General features: G+C 43.0%; 1 protein-coding gene across 6 annotated transcripts in view; it reads right to left on the reverse strand.

Moving 5' to 3' along the window:
• Positions 1-21,970, reverse strand: part of LOC131318754 (RNA pseudouridine synthase 5) — a 45,803-nt gene that overhangs the window by 6,010 nt on the left and 17,823 nt on the right. For all 6 annotated transcript variants that reach the window (XR_009197807.1, XM_058348715.1, XM_058348716.1 and 3 more), the window contains exons 11-12: positions 19,826-19,895; positions 17,567-17,645 (exon numbers count right to left, since the gene is read on the reverse strand). Coding sequence is in view for 5 of the 6 variants with exons in the window: in XM_058348715.1 (XP_058204698.1) it covers positions 17,567-17,645; positions 19,826-19,895 (149 nt within the window). In the remaining variant the exon portion in view is untranslated. The remainder of the gene's footprint in view (positions 1-17,566; positions 17,646-19,825; positions 19,896-21,970) is intronic.

A 21,970-nucleotide genomic window follows, 5' to 3' on the forward strand; every position in this document is an offset into this window, starting at 1 on the left:
GAGTGCATCCATTTTCCTCCCTCCCCTTTTTGTGGTCCTCCATTTGTTTGTTGACATTGTCCACCTCTTTTTTAAGAAGAGGGACACGCACTTGATAATAACTCGGTGGTGTCAAACCAAGGCCATATTGCCCAATAGCCTCAATCATCGGTTCAAAGGATTCCACATTGACAACATTGAGAGGTATTCTAGCATCGAAGATTCACCTCGCAATAACTTGATGAGCCCGCTCTTCAATAACTTCTTTTGCGGCGTATTATCGTCAACTTTAGGTTGTTTACCACTTCTCCTATTCTCTACCTCGATCTCTGGGTCAGGGGTGAAGTAAGCATCCATAGGCCCTTTGGTCTTGGGCTTCTTAAATTGGAACTTGGAGCCAGAGGTAGCAGTGCCAGCAGGCCTCTTAGGAGGGGGCTTTGATTGTACATAAAACTCATCCTCATCATTGCCCATTTCTTCAAAATCTGGAAAAGGAGTTATGCTTGACGCTGTTTCCTTTTTCTTACACATAAATGCCCTAATCTCCTCTTTAACTAGTTCTAGGCAATTAGGACATGAAGTCACATCACGGTATCCTCCGACAAGGTGTAGCTTCACTCGGTAAACACTCCCAGTAACCACTTTGTTACAAAAATTACATGTGAACCTAAACTTATTATCTTCATGTCACTTTGAATACTTCCAAGCAAGATCAGTTCTATTCGACATCTACAATATATATACAAACAAAGGAGATAAAACATAATTCACAAAATGCAGAAACTGTAGAGTATAGAGATGGCAAATGCAGAAACTATCGTGTATTTATTTACTCAATAAATTACTTGTGATGTTGACTTTAATTTGTTTCTATGTAATAGGCAATAAAGAGAGGACTTTTTCTTGTGGGTTATTAGTTATTACTGTGTAGTCACTGTAGTGTGTAAGTTTGAGTGTGAGTGTGAGTCATGACTGTGGGAGTGTGTGTGTGTCTCTGACGGGATTAAAAAAAAATAAAAATTGTGTATGTGATGTGTGAGTCTCGATCAGCAGAGAGAGAGAGCAGAGAGATCGATCAGAGAGAGCAAGAGACAAAGCAGAGAGCTTACCGGAGTCGTCGGACGATCGAGAGGAGAGTCGAGAGAGAGGGCTTCGGATCACCCAGGAGAGGCGGCTTCGATCGATCAGGTGTGTCTATGTAAGAGTCTTATTTTGCCCTTATATTCTGTTTGTGACTTGGACAACGCCTAGGCGACCTTTTTCCTTCGCCTCACGCCTCACACCTAGGCGCGACTTCACCGACTAGGCGGGCGCCTCTTCCATTCTCCCCTCGCCTCACAACTGCGAGGCTAGGAGGCGTCCCAGCCTCGCCTCATCGCTCGCCTCGCCTAGGTGCAATTTTTTAATCACTGCCCGAGGAGGTTACGCGAGCGTACCCTCCCCGTGCTTACTTGGGGACCAAGTCAAGCGAGGTTTATAAAAGGAAAGGGATACAACCCTAAAGAGGTGAGGTTACGCGAGCGTACCCTCCCCGTGCTTACTTGGGGACCAAGTCAAGCGAGGTCTATAAAAGGAAAGGGATACAACCCTAAAGAGGTACGCCCAGTGATTAAAAAATCGCGCCTAGGCGAGGTGAGCGCTGGGTTGCCTCACAGTGGTGAGGTGAGGCGAGGCGAGTACGGAAGAGACGACCGCCTAGTCACTGAAATCATGACTAGGCGTGAGGCGTGAGGCGACCTAAAACGCACGCCTAGGTGTCGTCCAGGTCAAAAACACATATAAGGACAAATAACTTACAATTATACAGCACACACACAATCGACGCCGCCTTCTCTTCTTCTCCTCTACGAACGAAGCTCTCTGCTCTCGCCTCTCCTCTGTGATCAAACTTCGAACTCAAAGGTAAGCTCTCTCTCTTGCACCCTTCTCTTCTCCTTTTCTTCATCTTTTGCTGCTGACAGGACAGGGTATGTGTATATATATACACACACACACATATACACGCACCCTTCTCTTCGTCTCTCTCTCTCTCCCTCTTTCTCTCCATCTCTCTCACCCTTCTGGGTCAGTCGGCTGCAATATGCAGATCCGACTGGGTATTCAATTTTTTTTTTTTTGTCAAACGGAAATATGACTGGGTATTTTTTTTTCTAGTGGACCTGGGCAGCTGGGTATTTTTTTTCCCCCACATACAGTAATTTTTGTAGAATTATCCGAAAACTTATAGTTTGGACTTGGAAGTGGGAGTGAATATAATATCAGTACACACACATACACAAGTAATTTATTGGGTAAATAAATATACTATAGTATCTGCATTTTATGAATTATGTTTTACCTCCTTCGTTTGTATAGAGATTGTAGATATTGAATAGAACCGATCCTGCTTGGAAGTATTCAAAGAGACATGAAGATAATAAGTTCAGGTTCACATGTAATATTTGTAACAAAGTGGTTATTGGGAGTGTTTACCGAGTGAAGTTACACCTTGTCGGAGGATATCCTGATGTGACTTCATGTCCTAATTGCCCAGAACCAGTTAAAGAGGAGATTAGGGCATTTATGTGTAAGAAAAAGGAAACGGCGTCGAGCATAACTCCTCTTCCAGATTTTGATGAAATGGGCAATGATGAGGCCATTGATGAGGATGAGTTTTATGTACAATCGAAACCCCCTCCAAAGAGGCCTGCTGGCACTGCTACCTCCGGCTCCAAGTTCCAATTTAAGAAGCCCAAGACCAAAGGGCCTATGGATGCTTACTTCGCCCCTGAACCAGAGATCGAGGTAGAGAATAGGAGAAGTGGTAAACAACCTAAAGTTGACAATAATACGCCGCAAAAGAAGTTATTGAAAGAGCGGGCTCATCAAGCTATTGCGAGGTGGATCTACGATTCTGGAATACCTCTCAATGTTGTCAATGTGGAGTCCTTTGAACCGATGCTTAAGGCTATTGGGCAATATGGCCCAGGTTTGACACCGCCGAGTTATTATCAAGTGCGTGTCCGTCTTCTTAAAAAAGAGGTGGACAATGTCAACAAACAAATGAAGGGCCACAAAAAGGAGAGAGAGGAAAATGGATTCACTCTTATGTGTGATGGATGGACGGATCGAAAAAATAGGTCATTGATTAACTTTTTGGTTAATTGTCCTAAAGGTAGCACGTTTATTGAATCGGTTGATGCATCGGGTTATTCCACAACCGGGGACAGCATGTATAGGTTGCTTGATGACTATGTGGAGCGAATCGGAGAAGCTAATGTGGTCCAAGTTATTATGGATAGTGCCGCATACAATAAAATGGCAGGTAACAATGAATTGCCATATGTTAGTGATAGAAAACAGAGAAACAGAGACGGAAAATACTAATATTATTTCTGAATGAATTACAATGAAGTGAGTACACCTTTAAATAGAGTAAAGCTATGCCTAAGAAAGGAAGATTATAAGATTTGATTACGATATGATTACCCTATGATTACGCTATGATATGATTACCCTATGATTATGCTATGATTTGATTACGATACATGTCCTAAAGACTGAGTTGATTACGATACATGATTTGATTACATATGAAATGACAATCAATCTCAATGTGCTTCGTGCGCTCATGGAAGACTGAGTTGTGGGCAAGCTGAATAGCACTCTTATTGTTGCAGTAAAGAGGCGTAGGAGTAGTAACAGATACCCCCATATCGGAAATAAGCCAGCAAAGCCAGATGATTTCAGAGGTAGCATGGGCCATGGCACGATATTCAGCTTCCGCAGTGGAGCGAGCAACAACAGATTGCTTTTTGCTTTTCCAAGAGATAAGAGAATCGCCTAGAAAAACACAGAGGCTAGAGGTAGATTTGCGGTCATTGACATCACCTGCCCAGTCAGCATCAGCATAAGCATGGAGGGTTAAGCTTGATGTAGAAGAAATCAGAAGGCACTAATGAAGGGTACCACGAAGATAACGGAGAATACGTAAGAGGGCAGCCCAATGTGTAGTCCGAGGAGCAGAGACAAACTGACTAACAATGTGAACTGCATAAGAAATATCTGGCCGAGTAACAGTAAGATAAACCAAGCAGCCCAGCAATTCGCGATATTCCGTAGGATCCTCATGGGGGACACCATCATAGGCAGAGAACTTGGCATGAAGTTCAAGGGGAGTATCAACAGACTTCGTATCCGTGAGACGAGCACGGTGAAGAATATCAGTAACATACTTGGATTGTCCCAAAAGATACCCCTGAGGAGAGGAAGCAACTTTAATACCAAGGAAATAACGTAGTGGGCCCAAGTCTTTCATTTTGAACTCACAGAAGAGATGACTTTTGACTTCAGCAATAGCAGTAGAATCAGAACCAGTGATGATCATGTCATCAACATAAAGTAAGAGAAGTACCAGGCCATGAGAGGTGCGACGGAGATATAGAGCAGAGTCATGCATGCTAGGCGTGAAGCCAATATGAAGAACAACATCCTGGAAGCGTGAATACCAAGCGCGAGGGGACTGTTTCAAGCCATAAAGAGCACGGCGCAAGCGACAAACCATACCGAAAGGATGAGAGAAGCCAGGAGGAGGCCGCATATAAACCTCTTCAGAGAGATTGCCATTGAGAAAATCATTCTTTACATCCAACTGAGAAAGAGGCCACTGGTTCACTACGGCCACTAAGATCAAGGTGTGAACAGTGGTCATTTTGGCAACGGGGGCAAAAGTTTCCTCATAATCAATCCCATACTCTTGAGAAAACCCTTTAGCAACTAAGCGGGCTTTATACCGTTCTAAAGAACCATCAGAATGAGTCTTAACCTTGTAGACCCATTTGCAACCAATTAGATTCTTACCATCCGGAAGTGAAACCAACTCCCAAGTTTGATTGTGAGCAAGAGCAGTAAGTTCAACTTGCATGGCATCCACCCAATTGGGATCATTGCAAGCTTCTTTATAGGACCTAGGCTCAAAATAAGTGTGAATGCGGGAAAGGAATGATTGATAAGATGATTAGAAATAGGTATTAGTAAAGCCATATTTTACTGGTGGTTGACGATTGTCGCGGACGGGTTACCGACGGGCAGGCGGAACAGGATTCGCAGACGCAGATTGGGAAGGAGCTGTAGAAGTTGGACAACGGGTGTAGACCTGGGTGATCAGAGCACGACGAGGTGATGCTGAGGGGGCTGTAGAAATATCAGATACCTGAAGAGTGGAGGTGTACTCTTCGGGAGGCACATCCATATCCATAGGAAATGGGTCAATATGGATCAAGTCTTCTTTGGCTACTGGAGCAATGCGAGGTGGAAGAGTAAAATAGGGAAGACGCTTTAAGAAGACAACGTGCCTTGAAACATAAAGCTTTTTGGTCACAAGATCATAACACCGATACCCTTTTTGATTGATGCCATACCCTAAAAAAACACCTAAGACACAGCTGGTGTTAAGCTTAGTGCGGTCTTTCTTGGGGAGGAGAACAAAACAGGTAGAACAAACACTCGAAGAAGAGAGTAATTAGGAACCTGACCATAAAGCCACTCATAAAGAGAGCTACCAGAGAGAAGAGGGGTGGGCATCCAATTCAGGAGATAGGCTGCAGTGAAAACAGCTTCTCCCCAGTAACAGGACGGGACGGAGGAAGACAGGAGTAGAGACCGAGCAGTATTAAGAAGGTGACGATGTTTTCTTTCAGCTCTACCATTTTGGGCAGGAGTGTCAGTGCAAGACGATTGGTGGATAGTCCCAAGCGAATCTAGGAATTTATGAAACTCTGAGAGTGAATATTCCCCACCCAAGTCAGACCGAAGAATTTTAACCGATGTAGAAAACTGATTTTGAACCATGGCATGGAAATTCTTATAAATCGTAAAGAACTCAGATTTGTGTGTCATTAAGTAAACCCAAGTATACCAACTAAAATCATCCACAAAAGAGACATAATAGACAAAACCACCTTTAGTAGCAACCGAAGAAGGGCCCCATAAATCAGTGTGAACAAGCTAAAAAGGCGAAGTAGAAATAGAGGTACTTTTATTAAAAGGTAAAGCTGACATTTTTGCAAACTTACAACCACTGCATTCTGAAATATTACTGATTGAAATATGATCCAAATGACCTGACTTAACTAAAAGTTTTAGACGTTCACTAGACAGATGTCCTAATCTAGAATCCCAAAGATAAAACGGAGATGACTTATGATCTAAACAAAAAGATGACGTAGCAGTGGAAGAAGGTTTTATTGGGAGATGCAAGTGCTCCAACAGATAGAGATCACCAACTCTACGGCCTGCCCCAATCTGCTTCTTGGAATCCCGATCCTGCACAACACAACCAAAGGAAGAGAAAACAACATCAAAACCAGAGTCGGATAATTGGCTGATTGAAAGTAGGTTCAAAGACAACTGAGGAACATAAAAGACATTAGGAATAGACAGTGAAGGTGTAGTAGAAGATAGAATGGAACCAATAGAAGCAACATGCATAGGAGAACCATTGGCTGTGGCAATACTAATAGGAAAAGCATGTGGCACACAATTACTAAGAAGAGACATATCAGGAGTCATATGATGAGAAGAGCCAGAATCAAAGATCCAAGTGGTGGGTTGGATACCTGAGGTGGGAGAACCACGCAAACCTGAGTGAGTGGTAGTCATGGCAGAAGCTTCGGGGGAACCCCCTCGAATGGCTACCATGTAAGCTTGAAACTACTGAAATTGCTCATAATCAAACTCTGGAGGTGCACTACTGGAGACCGGCGTTGCCAAGGCTGCAGGAGGGCGAGAATGCTATTGTGGTGCCCGAGACTGATGCGGGGTGTGAGGACAAGTCGACTGAGTAACATTCCGTTCCTTTGGCTTGGGACAGTTAGGACATTGATGCTTCCAATGACCCTTCTGATGGCAATAGTTACACTCATCTTCAGGAATTTGAGGCCTTGGCTTGGCCGCAAATTGGACAGGATGAGATGCTGGAGTGGGCGAGTGATGTGCCGAATATTGGCCAGATGGAGCAAATGGAGTAGCAAAGACAGACTGTGAGGGAGGTACAAGATTAGCCACTTTGAACCGCGTTTCCTCAGCGATAAGCTCATGAACAGAACCATCTACCAAGGGCAATGGAGACCGATGCAAGATAGCCCTACGAAAAGGCTCAAACTGAGTCCGAAGGGCCATGAGAAACTGAACAAGTCGTAGCTCCTCACGAAATTTGACATAACTATCGAATAGCTGCAGATCTGAAGGTTCCATGAGAGCTAACTGATCCCAATAAGTAGTCATTTCGTTATAAAATTCTTGAATCGATTTATTGTTTTGGGTGGTATTTCGGATGGACATTTCAAGTTCATATCGTTTAGCAAAATTTGATTCAAGATACAGAGCTTATAGATAATCCCAAACTTTCTTTGTTGTGTTATATTTCGAAAAATTCATGCCAATACTTGGTTCTACGGAGTTGTGAAACCAAGTCAAAATCTGTGCATTTCCTGTATTCCATTTTCCCAAGGCAGTGGCATACCCTGGGTCTTTTGGATCAGAAGAGGTAGCATAGAACCGTCTACATATCCCCACATTTTTTACCAACAACAAAATGTTTCATCACATGAGCCTAGTAGGAGTAGTTGTTACCGGTCAAATGAACACTAATAGCCTGATTTTTATTGCCAGACATGATGCTAACAGAGAAACACAGTCAAAAAAGAAAACAGAATACCAGAGTACCAATCTGCCTTAGACTGGTTCGTCGGAGCTGAAACAGAGGTCGCCGGAGCTACTACAGTGCCGGCAAGTGCTGCCGGAGGTTGTCGGAGTGTGGGTAGGTCACCGGCAGTTGGAGAGGGATAGATGTCGACTGTTGTGGGTATTTCTTGTGATTTGGGTTGGTGAAAAACAGAGAGAGAAGGAACGATAGTAGCTGACAGAGGGAGAGAGATCTGAGGATAGAAGACGGATTGAAAAGCAGGTTAGGGTTTCGGAACCCGCTTTGATACCATGATCGAAAACAGAGAAACAGAGACGGAAAATACTAATGTTATTTCTGAATGAACTACAATGAGGTGAGTACACCTTTAAATAGAGTAAAGCTATGCCTAAGAAAGGAAGATTACAAGATTTTATTACGATATGATTACGCTATGATATGATTACGATATGATTACCCTATGATTATGCTATGATTTGATTACGATACATGTCCTAAAATAGCATATTACAAGAAGATACAGAATATATATTCACAGTTAGTTACTACTCAAAGTCTCAAATGTATTATTTCTTACTTTATTACTTATTCTTAGAAGGTAAAATGACGGTCCAGGACGTGTTTTGATAATTAATATCCGCCAAGGACATGCTGAGAACATTTGTTAATATTGAAAATGTCCTTGGCAGGTATTAATTATCAAAACACATCCTTAGCCGTCATTTTCCCTTCTTAGAATCTTATTGTACTTGTTCTAACTTATGATAGGGAAGTTGTTAATAGCAAAAAGACCACATTTGTATTGGACTCCATGTGCTGCCCATTGCTTGGATTTAATGTTAGAAGACATTTTCAAGTTGCCGTATTTGAAGAGGACATTGGAAAGGGCAATCAAGGTACACGGTTATATCTACAACCGTCCGACATTGTTGAACGTGATGAGATACTTTACCCAAAGAAAATAGTTGATTAAGCCAGCAAAGACTCATTTTGCAACAGCTTGTTTGACTTTACAAAGGGTTCATCAACAAAAGAATAACCTGAGAAAGATGTTCACATCAGAGGCTTGGAGTAAAAGCAAGCAGGCAAAGGAGATAGATGGTAAAATGTAGTAGAAATAATGTTGGCGCCATTGTTTTGGAACAATGTCTTGCTGGCCCTAAGATTTGCATGTCCTCTTGTTAAAGTACTTCGTTTGGTTGATGGTGAAGAAAAACCCGCAATGGGATACATCTACGAGGCCATGGATAGGGCCAAAGAAACTATTATCAACACGTTTGGCGGAGATGAAGACAAGTATAAAAGTGTGTTTGCAATCATTGATGTGAGGTGGGAAGTGCAATTGCATCAACCTTTGCATGCAGCAGGCTACTATTTGAACCCTGCATTTTTTTACAAAGATGGTGCAAGGATGAAAATTGATAAAGAGGTATGGAAGGGTCTGGTGGATTGTATTGAAAGGTTGGTCCCAACTGAGAGGATGCAAGATGAAATTCTTCATCAGATAGCATTCTATGAGGAGGAGTGAATCTTCAAAAAGGACATGGCAATTAGGGAAAGAGCTACAAGGTCAACAGGTGATCACAATTTCTTACTCATTGTGCTTAAATACTACCCCTTTGTTCTATATCCTTTGCTACAATATAACTAATTGGCAATGTGCAGTTGAGTGGTGGAAGTCATTTGGTCGTGAAACTCCCGAATTGCAAAAATTTGCCATCAAGATCCTTAGCCTTACTTGTAATTCATCCGGATGCGAGAGAAATTGGATTGTGTTCGAACATGTGAGTATTACATTAAGGTATTTCTAATCGTTTTGAAGGTTTGAATCATGTGATATAAACTTAAATCCCTTTTAACTTTATTTTGCAGCTTCACACCAAAAAAAGAAATAAGTTAGATCAAAAGCGCCTCAACGACTTGGTGTTTGTTAAGTACAATAGAGTATTGAGGCGTCGATATACGAAACGCGGCAATTTTGACCTGATTTCCTTGAAGAACATTGATGAGAGCAATGAATGGTTGATTGGGCAATTGGAGGATGAACTTGTATTTGATGGTGAAGATTTGGATTGGAAAGTTGTTGCGGAGGCTAGTGGAGTTGAACAACCTAGCAAAGTGACTATGTCAACTCATAAACCAACAACTTCAAAGAAGCGTTCAAAAGCATCAAGTTATTGTGTAGATGATTTGGGAAGAAGAAGAATTTGATGACACTGTTTCAGATGAAGGAGAAGAGGAAGATGTGGATAGATATCAGTCAAATGATGACGAAGAAGATGAAGATATTGGTGATGAGTGATGAAAGGATGATGTCTTGTTTGGAATATCTGAAATTCTGGATTGTTAGTTTGTTAAATTTTATGAGTGTATTTTACTAGTATTTCGTATGTTGGAATGTTGGATTGTTGGTTATTATGCAATATGGTGATGTTTGTTCTTGTTTTGATGGTAGGAGTGAATATTGGTCATTTATGTAGTTTATATTACTTTTTTTCTAAACGCTCGCCTTGCTTCAATGAGGTGCTCACCTCGCCTCGCTCGCCTCGTCTCGCTTCGACGAGGCTTTGTCGCCTTGCATATTTAAGTCACTGGGTACGCCGTTTCACCCTAACCCTAGACCTACAATCTTCTCCCTAGATCTAACTTGATCGTCGGAGGGTCACTGGGCTGCCACCAGCCCAGTGAGGAACCGGGAGCTCAGGTGGCGCACGCACGAAGCTACAAGAGAGGAACCGGGAACGGAGCCCTAACCTACAGATCCAATTCCGAACCCGACAATGGCGACTGTGCTGGGGATCAGTCGTGCTCTCTGACGTTCGCTTCTACCCCTCAACAACTCTCACATCGCTCATAGGCGTTATTCACGACAGAAATGGTCGAGATCCGAGAACCAAAAGGCGGCGACGCAATGGCAGGAAATGGCCCGCTCAACCTTAGCATGGGTGGTTCCACCGAACGTGACAAATTGCACATCTCCGTAACAGCTATATCGATCGGTGCAGACTTCTCGTCCCTCGATGTGGAGCCCTCCGGCGAGCTCCACACGTACATATGACATTTGGATCAAAAGATCGACAATCTCATGTCAACCATTGAGGACAGAGCTGTCTCAAACTAATCAGAGGAGGCCAAGCGGCTCCTCCACCTGTCCTCCAGCAGTGTTTTAAATGGCGAAAGGTACACTGAGGCGCCAAGGTCCCCTGGAGCTTTAGCGCAAGGCGAGGCGCGCGCTTTATTGACGTGGAGCGCAAAATTTTTATATTTTTTTTGGCTTGGCAGCGAAGCGCAATTTATTAGAACAAGTTTTCAACACAAATAAACTTGTCAAACACTTGTAAAACTCTCAAATGTCATAAAACATAACAAACACAAACACTTATTTTCAGATGTCATCTACAATGAACAAATAGAAAAAATACCATAAACTATAAATAGTGAGCTGGAGAAAAAAAATTAAAAAATACCAACATGTAAAAAAGGAAAACAGAGTTGGAAATTATTCGGAAGAAGAAAGAAAAATAGATCTGGAAATTATTTGTGAGAAGAAGAAGAAGAGGAACTAGAAACAAAATTTGTAAAAAAAAAAATAGCACCAAGTGCAAAGAAAAACAAGGCTGTAAAAAAAATATCAGCACGTGGAAGAAGAAGAAGATAGAAGAAAGAAGAAAGAACGTGAGAGAAGGAGAAGGAAAAGAAGCATAGGCGTTGTAGTTGAGGCTGTTGTTATGATCGATCCTCTCTAGGGTGAGATTGATTTACATAGAAGAAAATTATGCAGTGCATTACAAACCTTTATGCATCATAAATCAAATGGCAGAGATCGATTTTGGCTGGAAAATCAAAAGGCGATCGCCTCAGCGCCATGCGCTTCAGCGCCTTTAGTGCATTTTAGTGTTTTGCGCCATAGCCCACCCCCTCGAAGTGCAGCCCTTGCTCCTCACCTCTCCTTAAAGCCATGGCGCGCTCTTTTTAAAACATTGCTACAGCTCTCTCTGACGGGAGCGGTAGGCGGCGGGGACACGACAGTCCGTTGTACAACGACGGATGCATCCGCCAAAAGAATTGATGATCTAGGCAGTCCGTAAAAGACCACCTTGCCTCTGCCAGCAAAATGGTTCGTCGTGAGAGAACGGGCCAACGCGGAAGTCGCTCACTGTGCCCCGAGCATCTGTCCAACGAAGGTTCAAGGCGGAAGTCAACTTTTGACAGGCTTGGAAGCGACCGTACCTCATTCGTGCCTCGGTTTTCCAAAACCGAACCCACGAATCAACGGAACCCTTCCGTGCTTCATTCATGCCTTGGTTTCCTAAAACCAAATCCACGAATCAACGAAACACTTTTGTGCTTCATTCGTGCCTTGGTTTCCTAAAACCAAACCCACGAATCAACGGTACCCTTTTGGGCCTCATTCGTGCCTCGGTTTCTCAAAACCGAACCCACGAATCAACGGACCCCTTACGTGACTCATTCGTGCCTTGGTTTCCTAAAACCGAACCCACGAATCAACAAACCCCTTCCGTGACTCATTTGTGCCTTGGTTTCCTAAAATCCAACCCATGAATCAACGGAACCCTTTTGTGCCTCATCTGCGCCTCGGTTTCCCAAAACCGAACCCGCAAATCAACGGAGCTTTCCGTGCCCTCGTTCGTGCCTCGGTTTGACAAAACCGAACCCACGAATCAACGGAACCTTCTGTGTCCCCATTCGTACCTCGGTTTGCAAAACGGAACCCAGGAATCGACAGAACCCTTTCGTGCTTCATTCTGTCTTGGTTTCTTAAAAACCAAATTCATAAAGCAACGGGACCCTTCTGCGCCTCATTCGTGCCCCGGTTTCCAAAAACCAAACCCATGAATCAATCTTTTTGTGCCTCATTCGTGCCTTGGTTTCCTAAAACCAGACCCACGAATCAACGGAACTTTTTGTGCCCTCATTCGTGCCTCGGTCTGGCGCTCGGTCTCAACTCACTTAATAAACACGTGCAGAAATTTATCAAGTCTCAATACTTTGGACATGCTAGATCGCTACCAAATCCAAACCAGGGCTCGGGTGATAAACAACAAGGGCTCTTGTTAACATGCACCAAACACACAACACAATGGAAAGCAAAATGGCCAAGCATTCATCCAAATAATCAAAGTTGTGCGCAACGTTGATGCAAAGCGTCAAAAAGTCAGTCTACAGACAGAAGTTTGGTCCCACTCCCGACGTTACAGACCATACCCGGCTAAGGCCTACCGTTCGGCCTCGGGTATGCACAAAAAATATTACATCTGGAATGGCAATATCCACATGTTCAGAGCAGTCCAGCCAAAAACCATCTAGAGTTTGATCGAGAGTTCTTTAGAAGAAAGGATGGTCAAACATCTTCATTGACATGACCCGAGTGTTCCTGTGCTTCATTCAGCACATCCTTAGGCCTCAGTGGGGCTCTTTTATGCTCAAGCACGTCCGGCAGCGACAGGCGTAGTGGGGAGGTGTAGGCCACATTAAGTTTCTCTAACAAGACATCATACATCCATTTCGCCCCCGCCTAAAATCTCTGGAGCCAGAGCTCGGCGGTGATCTCCTCCATCTGCCCCTTATATTCGGCCGTCACCTCGTCATAGCCATTGTCATAGCCTTTCTGATTGGCATAGCCCTTCTGGTCAGCAGCCTCGATGTCTTTCTCCCTCTGGGCTCGAACGTCCACAAGCTCCTTTTCCATCTCCGTGACCTTCGCCAGTGCTTCCCCTGTCTCAGCTCTTCGGCTCTCTGGAACTTCTAAGCCTGTATCGGGCAAGCGTCCCGAGCAACGTTGGCACCATCCAAGGCCTCTTCTGCCTTCTGCTTCATAAAGTTGTATGCGATTTGCTCCTCAAACTAGCGATGAAGGATCAGCGCTCGATGACCCGTCTATATCAAACATGAGTGGTTACTGCAGGCTTTCAAGCAAAGTCAAAAGCAAGAACCTAAAACATAATGAGGGTTGCACGGATTATGTCATGGGGCTGTTTTTCGCCTAGAAATCTGCCCGTGATGGCACCAAGTTTGCCAACAACTTGGTCTCAGCCAATTAGTGATTACTCACACACCCGATATGTTTGAACGTCTAGAAACACACTCAAGAGTTACGGGAACCGTCCCAACCTTTATTAAGCACTAACTTACAAAGGAATACACTCAAGAACCTAGACAGAACATCCCCCTGCCTTAGGCTACGAAAATGCTTGCCTAAATAGGCTTACAATCATAAAAACGTGGCCACTAAGTACATGTGATCATGGGGCCAACCCATGATCTTGCAGTTGACACCCCCAACTGCCCTAGGGCTGTGCTGGCACTGCCAGAATCTGCCAGCACACTGAAACATGAAACTGCCTGGAAATAACTGTCGATAACTGTTTGTTTCTGCCTTGGACACCTGTCCCATGCTGCCAGCAACACATGCAGCCCGTTTCTACCTTGGACACCTGTCCCATGCTCCTAGCAACATGTGCAGAATGCTGTTAACCGTCAATAACCGTTTTGCCTGAGCCAACTCAAGTCTGCCTCCGTTTTGCCCGAGCCAACTCAAGGCTGCCTAGCCAATTTCGTGATCCAACCCCAGCTCCCAATACTTAGCCGTTTTTCTCGATTGCCTTGTCCCACAAGCCTGCTTCCCGTTTAGCATCCCTGCCTCAATATCATCAGGCCATCACGTGCATCACGACTGCCACTTGCCTTAGGGACCAGTGCCGACACCAACCGACACCGTCGGGTCACCTTGTAAAGACATGCCTGCCTCATGCCTTCGTTTCCACCGATTGGCTAGGGTGCAAGGTGCCACCGCTAGCCAAGCTTAGCAAGCCTTGGAAATCAAGGTGCTAACAGATTACCAATAGAACATATTGGGACAACTCCCCGAGGGCGTCACTAGCTCAAGACGGCACCTGCCCCATGTCCTTAGGCAAGGCAATAGCGTTAAGCAAACTGAGAGCCACGTCTGAATCTCCCAAGATGCTGCCACTGCATGTGATTGTTCAGCCCGTGACAATTCGGACCAGTGGAGCCCACGGCTCGGCGGACACTGCCTCGGTCACCACTGCCTTTGATTTTGACACGTTAACTCAGGATCCCCTCGCAACGTTGACATCCCAGGTCTGCGTGGTTTGAAGACTTGCTCCCATCACCCCATTCCCGCCCCGCTCGTGATCAGCCATTTTCTGTTTCTTCTGCGACGGCTCGACATGAGAGGCCCAAGCAGGAGGATTGGAGGGCCCTGATCACTTGAAGATTGGCAAGAGTCCTCTGCTTCCTCGACATTTCTCGTTCCTGACAGCTCTTCTCCGAAGGGTTGCAAGGGTCTGGAGTGGTTCCATCGATTGGTTCTCGTACTTTTCCCAAAGGATGAGCACTATGGCTATCCTTTGGCAGCAATCAAAAGACCCCAAGTTCGGTACATCCCTCAGAGGCTCAGAGCTCCATGCATTGCTCGGGAAAATCCCCCCGACAACAGCACTCCAAAGCATTCAGCCACACTGATCATCAACTCCTCCCGAACCAACAAGATCTCGAAAGTTGAGGGGCTATAATAGTGGCCCAAATAAATGGACCATCCGCAACTATCACTCGTACATCAGTCTCCCAAAACTGACCTATGAACAACCGATCGTGCAATATGATCGCTCGTGCCTTAGTTTCCTAAAACCAAACCCACGAACCATGGAGGCATCGGTTTGAAAAAATCGAACCCACGGATCGATGGAGCCTTCCGTATCTTGTTTGTGCCTCGGTTTGACAAAGCTGAACCCCCGAACTACGGAGGCATCCGTCCCTCGGTTTGACAAAACCAAAACCACGGATCGATGGAGCTGTCTGTACCTCATTCATTCCTCGGTTGACAAAACCGAACCCACTAACCACAGCAGTATCCGTCCCTCATTCATGCTTCGGTTTGACAAAACTGAACCCACAGATCAACGGAACCCTACCGTGCCTCATTCGTGCCTCGATTTGACAAAACCGAACCCACGAACAATGAAACGAGACACGTGGCAAGGATGGGACATTTTCATATCAATCATCTGACGAAGCACATGCCAAATGACCTTTCATCAAACCGTCGTACAGTCACAAGGCGACATGTGGCGCTAGAGCTAGGGCTACTCTTCTGGTGGTTACCGAAGGGTCCGAGGCTCGACACATCTTTCTGAGGCTTGGTGCACATTAGAATATTCGGCCATACTTCTTGTCAGCTCGACTTCCTTTTTTCTTTCAAAACACTTTGTTAATATGTTCACCCATTTTGTTCTAATGTGAAGAGCCCGTGTTCATTTTGTTTCTTGTTTTGCTTGTGCTTTTATGTACCACTCATGGATTTCATGCGACAAGATCAATTTGGCAAGTAAACATCTTTGGTCTTACCGAGGCTTGAAATATCTACACATCAGTATGACTTGATCTCCGTCTTACTTATCCAGTGTGTGGTTATTTTGAGCTTTATCCATAAATAGAGAGAGATGAGAGTGCTGAAGTTATATCGTTTCATGATTATGTGCCCTTCAAGGTCGCATGGGTATTGATGAGTGAAAAATTCACTGCCATGTTTAGCTTTTAAAGATATCATACATATAGAAGTGATGAGTATGTAAACAAAGTAGCGATAAACTTGCAACTAATTCTGCTACACTTTTGACACCCTTAATGAACCTCTGAGATTCAAATTGGCCGACTATTTCCTCCCAAACCAATAAGAGGTTTGGAGAAGTTGAAGGGCTATTGTAGTGGCACAAATAAATGTGTTCAATCATCGACCAAGCCACTATGTCAAGGTGGTCCGAATAGCTCAACAGGGACACTCAGCTAGAGGATAGATCCAAACGGTAGCATGATCGTTCGGTGAACAGATCCGCTCGGACATGATGTTCGGGTTATTCGCCAGTGCAACCGTGTCGCCTTGTTCGAACTGTTCAGTTTAGGCTTGCTCAGGTGTCATATTTGGGACTCTTCGGTACACACAGCTTGGGATTCTGACGAAGTCGTTCAGGAACAGTCAACCCAGTTGTTATAGCTCATGTGATCCGAAGGGAAAGGCTTGTCCTCCTGCACCCAGACACTCGATCATGTGCGTCATCATGACATAGGCCGAGGCGGTTACAGCACGAGGATCATCATGCGGTCTAACCTAGCCATGTGCTCCATAACTGCCCTATCCGGTGCATCACTTGTTCGCCCGAGGCGGTTAGCCGAGCTTACCTCCACTCGCTTACTTGGGGACCAAGTCAAGCAAGGTCTATAAAGGGAAAGGGATACTAACCTAAAGAGGTACACCGTTTCACCCTAACCCTAGACCTACCTTATTCTCCCTAGATCTAACTTGATTGTCAGAAGGTCACTGGGCTGCCACCAACCTTAGTGACTTGTTGCAAGTCAGGTGGTGAGCGCACGGAGCTGCAAGAGAGGAACCAGGAACGGAGCCCTAACCTACAGATCCAATTCCGAACCCGACAGACTATTAGTACCAAGATATAGAACCCAAATCCAGTCGTGATTCTCTCCAAGCTAATGGTACTTTACCCTCTCAACATTGCCATCATAGAATTAGTAATCGCTCGTTGAAGTCATTGGAGATTTTGGTCTCATTGTTGCAGTCAGTTTCTATTGTAGAATATGAAGATTGCCTACTCGGCAAGCATCATAGTAGGGTACTATTTCTTTGTAGATCCTAGAGCTTCGTACAAAAATCGTTGGCATTCTTTATCCGATGGGTAAACTGACTAGGTCTTACTATTAAAAGGAAATAAATGCCTTGCAGTCAGCCTTCACAATAAGGTAATCTTGTGAAAAGAATTGTTTACAATCGACCCTTACTGAAGAACATGTAGAAAGTTCTACTAGTAAATAGAAGAATCAAAGTGGAGAGGTACAAGAATTTAGTACCCATCATGAGCAAAACTTTCATTTCCAAATTCAGGATCAAAGCAATTTGGCTGTCCACCAGAAACATAAAGAGGATCACCTGCCATGTGGCAAAGAGAAGAACAGTTAATTGTCAAATGGTGACACTGATTATCAGTGAAACCGATACCAAAATTGGATGTAAATACATGTCAAATATTGAGCTAGCAAAAACCTATCATTGCATCAAAGTTCTAATTAATTTCAGAAGCAAGATAGTCATAAGTCAAAACCATAGTACTTGGTAGTTGGGTCAATCAGGATGACAAACACCCATGTTTTTTATTCTTTTTGATCGGCAACGGCGACGACACCCATGCTATTGGATGGATGATGAAACATAGGGGAGACCTTTTGATGTTCATATGAAAAACTACACTAAGCTCATATCCTGAAAGACTCACAAATGAGATTTAATACTGATAATCAAAACAAAATATAAGATATCTCAGCTTGGTTCATGGTCAAGGTTTTGAAGCATTGTTTCAGAAAACAAGTATTTTCCATGACTGGTGTTTATTCTGCAGAAAAAAATTGCAGAATAAAGACATTTACATCACTGTAGATGGTTTCATGCATTTTAAGATTCTCTGAAAGAGATTTGTAAAAGTACTAAATTCTGGGAATTCTAAAAGCTTGTTTGATAAAAAAAAGTTTTCCATGACTCTCGGTCTTCATTCCAAAATTAACTCATGCACTATGCTGAAAAGAAAAGGGCCAAACAAAACACAAGTTAGAAGGCTGAGCCGGTCAAGTGATCAACAAGCTGAAAAATGAGCAAATGGGAAGGACTATAGTGGGGGCATTGGGATAATGCCCGCAAATGTCCAAGCTTACTTCTTTCTATTTATCGGTTTTGTTTTTTCTCAAAAGGATTATAAGAGTTTAAATTCTTTCCACCTTAGGTGGAAACACCATGGTTTCCACCACCCATTGTGGAGCCCACCGTGTGTTTATTTCAGTAATTTGAACCGTTCAACTTGTGGGCCCACAAAGTAGTACATTCACCCAAAAAATCATGTTTATCGAATATCGATAAGTACATCAAACATTAAATTTTACTTTATCAAATAGACGATCATGGATAGTTAACTTTAAACCTATCTACTGTCGATTTTATAAATCAAAATTCAATTTTTTATATACCTATTCATATCCGATAAAGCTGATTTTTTGTGGAAATATACTAGTCTGCGAGCCCTACAAGATGAACAATTACGCACAGTAAAACTTGGGGTTTCAACCTAAGATGGATAGAATTTAAACTCAATTTATAATATCGCTATTTCTGCATTGTTACCATTGTGGTTCTACTTAAATCTCATTGGTTCCAATATTAAGACCCACGTCGGCGAATAATATTATGACACAAAATTAATATGCAAACGCTATTTTTCCTTGTTCACGCCCTTCAGGATAAAATTCAGCTTTTCTCTCTGATGAGCAATTTACGTTCCTCAACTCTCACTCTTCTCTCTATATCTCACACACTCACAATTGATTGGAAAAAGGAGAGAGATTCTAATGGGGACTCTTATTTGACACAATTGAATTTATTTCTATACCCTGTTGCATGTATTTCTATGTGACTAAGATGGAGAAAGAGTTAGCTGTTCTATCACGCACAAAAGGAGATCATCAATACTTCTATAAGGTTAAACCTACTCTAAAAAAGGTTGTTTAAAACAGATAGACAGGGAAAGAGCGATAATTTTTAAGAATATCCTCAAGCCTTAAAGCGGAAGTTCGCGTTTTCCAAATCCACTCCCTTACCGTTGGATAGTTACCAATTTTTGAGTGAATGCTGTTGGTGGGAGGGGCAACAAAGAAGAGATGGACTACTCTTTGAACACAACATTTTCCACTATCGTTTCTGGTTCTTTTACGCAAGACACATGTAAATTGTATCACGAGATTCTTCTATTACAAGTCTTTTCCTCCTTAAACAACTTCTTCTCACAAGCAAATTGAGACAAAAAAAAAATTTCCATTAAATAGTAGTACAATAAAACATTTAGGCTATAAGGGCAATCTCTCTTTCAGCCTAAGCTAGAGGGCTCCTGGAAGCCTGGAAAGTGAGCATTATTTGAGCGATTATATTAAAATTTGCTTGTGTTAATTCTTCAGATGTAAGGTTATCATTTTCAGTAGCAGGCACAAACCAGTCCAAGTGTCAGAACTCAACTAGACAACATTATAGTCTCATTAAAAATAGAGATACCAAAGGACTCAGGTTTTTACCTATCAGAGGATGCCCAATGAAAGAAAGATGAATGCGAATTTGGTGTGGTCGTCCTGATTGAATCTCAACCTGTTAAACAAATCAGATAGGTAGAATAAGGTTCCCGTAGATTTTTCTTAACCATTCCAATATGCAAATGGTTTCAACTTGCTTTCAGATCTACATACATTTAGAGTAATACGCCAGTTATAAAGAGTGAAACAGGCCCTACCAAGGCCCATGAAATACACAGCATCTCATGTTTGGTGTCATTTAATTTGGTTTTTCTCTTTCTGCCTCGATACTAACCTAGCCAAAGGAGTTAGTTTCAAATACCACAGCCCATAGCCCACAATGATTCGTGTTTCCAATTATTATAATGGTTCCTCTAGTGTCAGCCCAGTGGGCGGATGGTTGGAAGACAATAAAATAAGGGGCTTAAATTGACTGCGCGACACTTGTCTCTACTCTGACATCTTTTATGTCCACTTTCAATCTCAGACTAACTTTTGCTTTTTGTACTGTCATATCTTGGAGAATTCCCATTTTAGGCTTCATTTTTTCCTGCCCTTTAACCCATTCCCTCTCTCTACAAGAACCCAGCTCTGAAGGTGCTTCCCCAATTTTCTGTTCACGAACCAATGGATGTGTATTGCTAAAGATGAAAACAATATTTTGAGAACTCTAACAAAATTGATTCCCAAATTTATCAAGTGCTTGCCTCCCCAATTCTAATCAAATGTACTTGATTTAGCACCAAATTGCACGTAACAGCTGCTAAATGCATCTCTCATCTCTGTCTACCACGTCCCATATTAATTTTGACGACAGCATAAATGGAAGGACAAGAAGGCCATTGCTAAAGAATTGATCAAATCAATACAAGCCAATCACCGAACCAATCGAAGTGATATCTATCCTTCCGCTATATCGTAAAACAAAAAACACTAGAAATCAGATCTAGATCTATAAAAGAAGAAAACTATGAGTAATCTATGGAGGGGGAAAAAACAGGAGAGTAAAACCCATGTTTGTTGTCAATGAAAAAAGGACCCGTATCTGTTGAGCTCTGTCCGAAAGAGCACGGGCTGGGATTGAGAGAACCATATTCCCTCCTGTTTCACACATCCAACTGGGTTATCAAACCCATATATTACAGAGTTCAATAAAAAAACAAGGTGAAAGTGAAGTGCTATTTTTGAGGTGATCTGTACATGATGGGGAAAATTGAAAATCGCAAAGAAAAAGTAAATGGAGAGATGCCAGAAAAAGCCCCTGCCAGATTTTAGGAACAACTTGGCTGTTGGGGATTGTCAATGGTGAGAGAGAGAGAGAGAGAGAGAGAGAGAGAGAGAGAGAGAGAGAGAGAGAGAGAGAGAGAGAGAGAGAGAGAGAGAGAGAGAGTTGGGTGAGGCAGCATTATTAAGTCTGGCTATTTTTGTCATTTGCTTCACAACTTCAGCAATTTTCAAATGAATCTGTCAGTGCATTGAAGAAAGCAACAAATAAGCCGTGACTAACGCGTGATACTCACTATGGTACGCCCTTTGGGCTGACAATAGATTTCGCCTTATAAAAATTTGTCAATCCATATTGTCACAAGTAAAAGTACTGGAATGACGAACTAAGGGGTGCTGAAATAAGGAGATTTTGTTTCTACCGATTGAGTATGGTCAGCAACCATTACAAAATTACCAGGGACAAAACCATGAGTAAGGGGGCCAAAAGGAAGCCATTGGACAGGTTTCAGTAGTGTGTGGTTGGGCCAAGTTTAAACGGTTCAAGTAATATTAAAATACTAGCACTCAATATGCTCGTGATAGAGCAAGTGTCCAGACTTGGAGGAAAATTGCCCACATAGTCAGCTTACTGACTCAGGGTCGAGCCCTGGAACCCTAGGAGAAAATAGGAATAACATTTACACATGTCTAATAGATACTTGTCTGTTCAAACTAAGGTAAAAACTCTGCTTTATTATAAGAAGCCCTCCTTTCACTCTATTTTCCTGTTCATTAATCACTTTGAGAGAAAACTTGTGCAGCGCACTTCTCCAACAGGAAAAATCTGTTAATAAGGACTTGGATTAGGGAAAATAAAAATACCACGATGCCTTCATGATTACAAGTCATTTCAGTAAGCATTTTATTATATGAAAAGGATACTAC

The sequence above is a fragment of the Rhododendron vialii genome, chromosome 3a, assembly GCF_030253575.1.
Source record: "Rhododendron vialii isolate Sample 1 chromosome 3a, ASM3025357v1".
Lineage (NCBI taxonomy): Eukaryota > Viridiplantae > Streptophyta > Magnoliopsida > Ericales > Ericaceae > Rhododendron > Rhododendron vialii.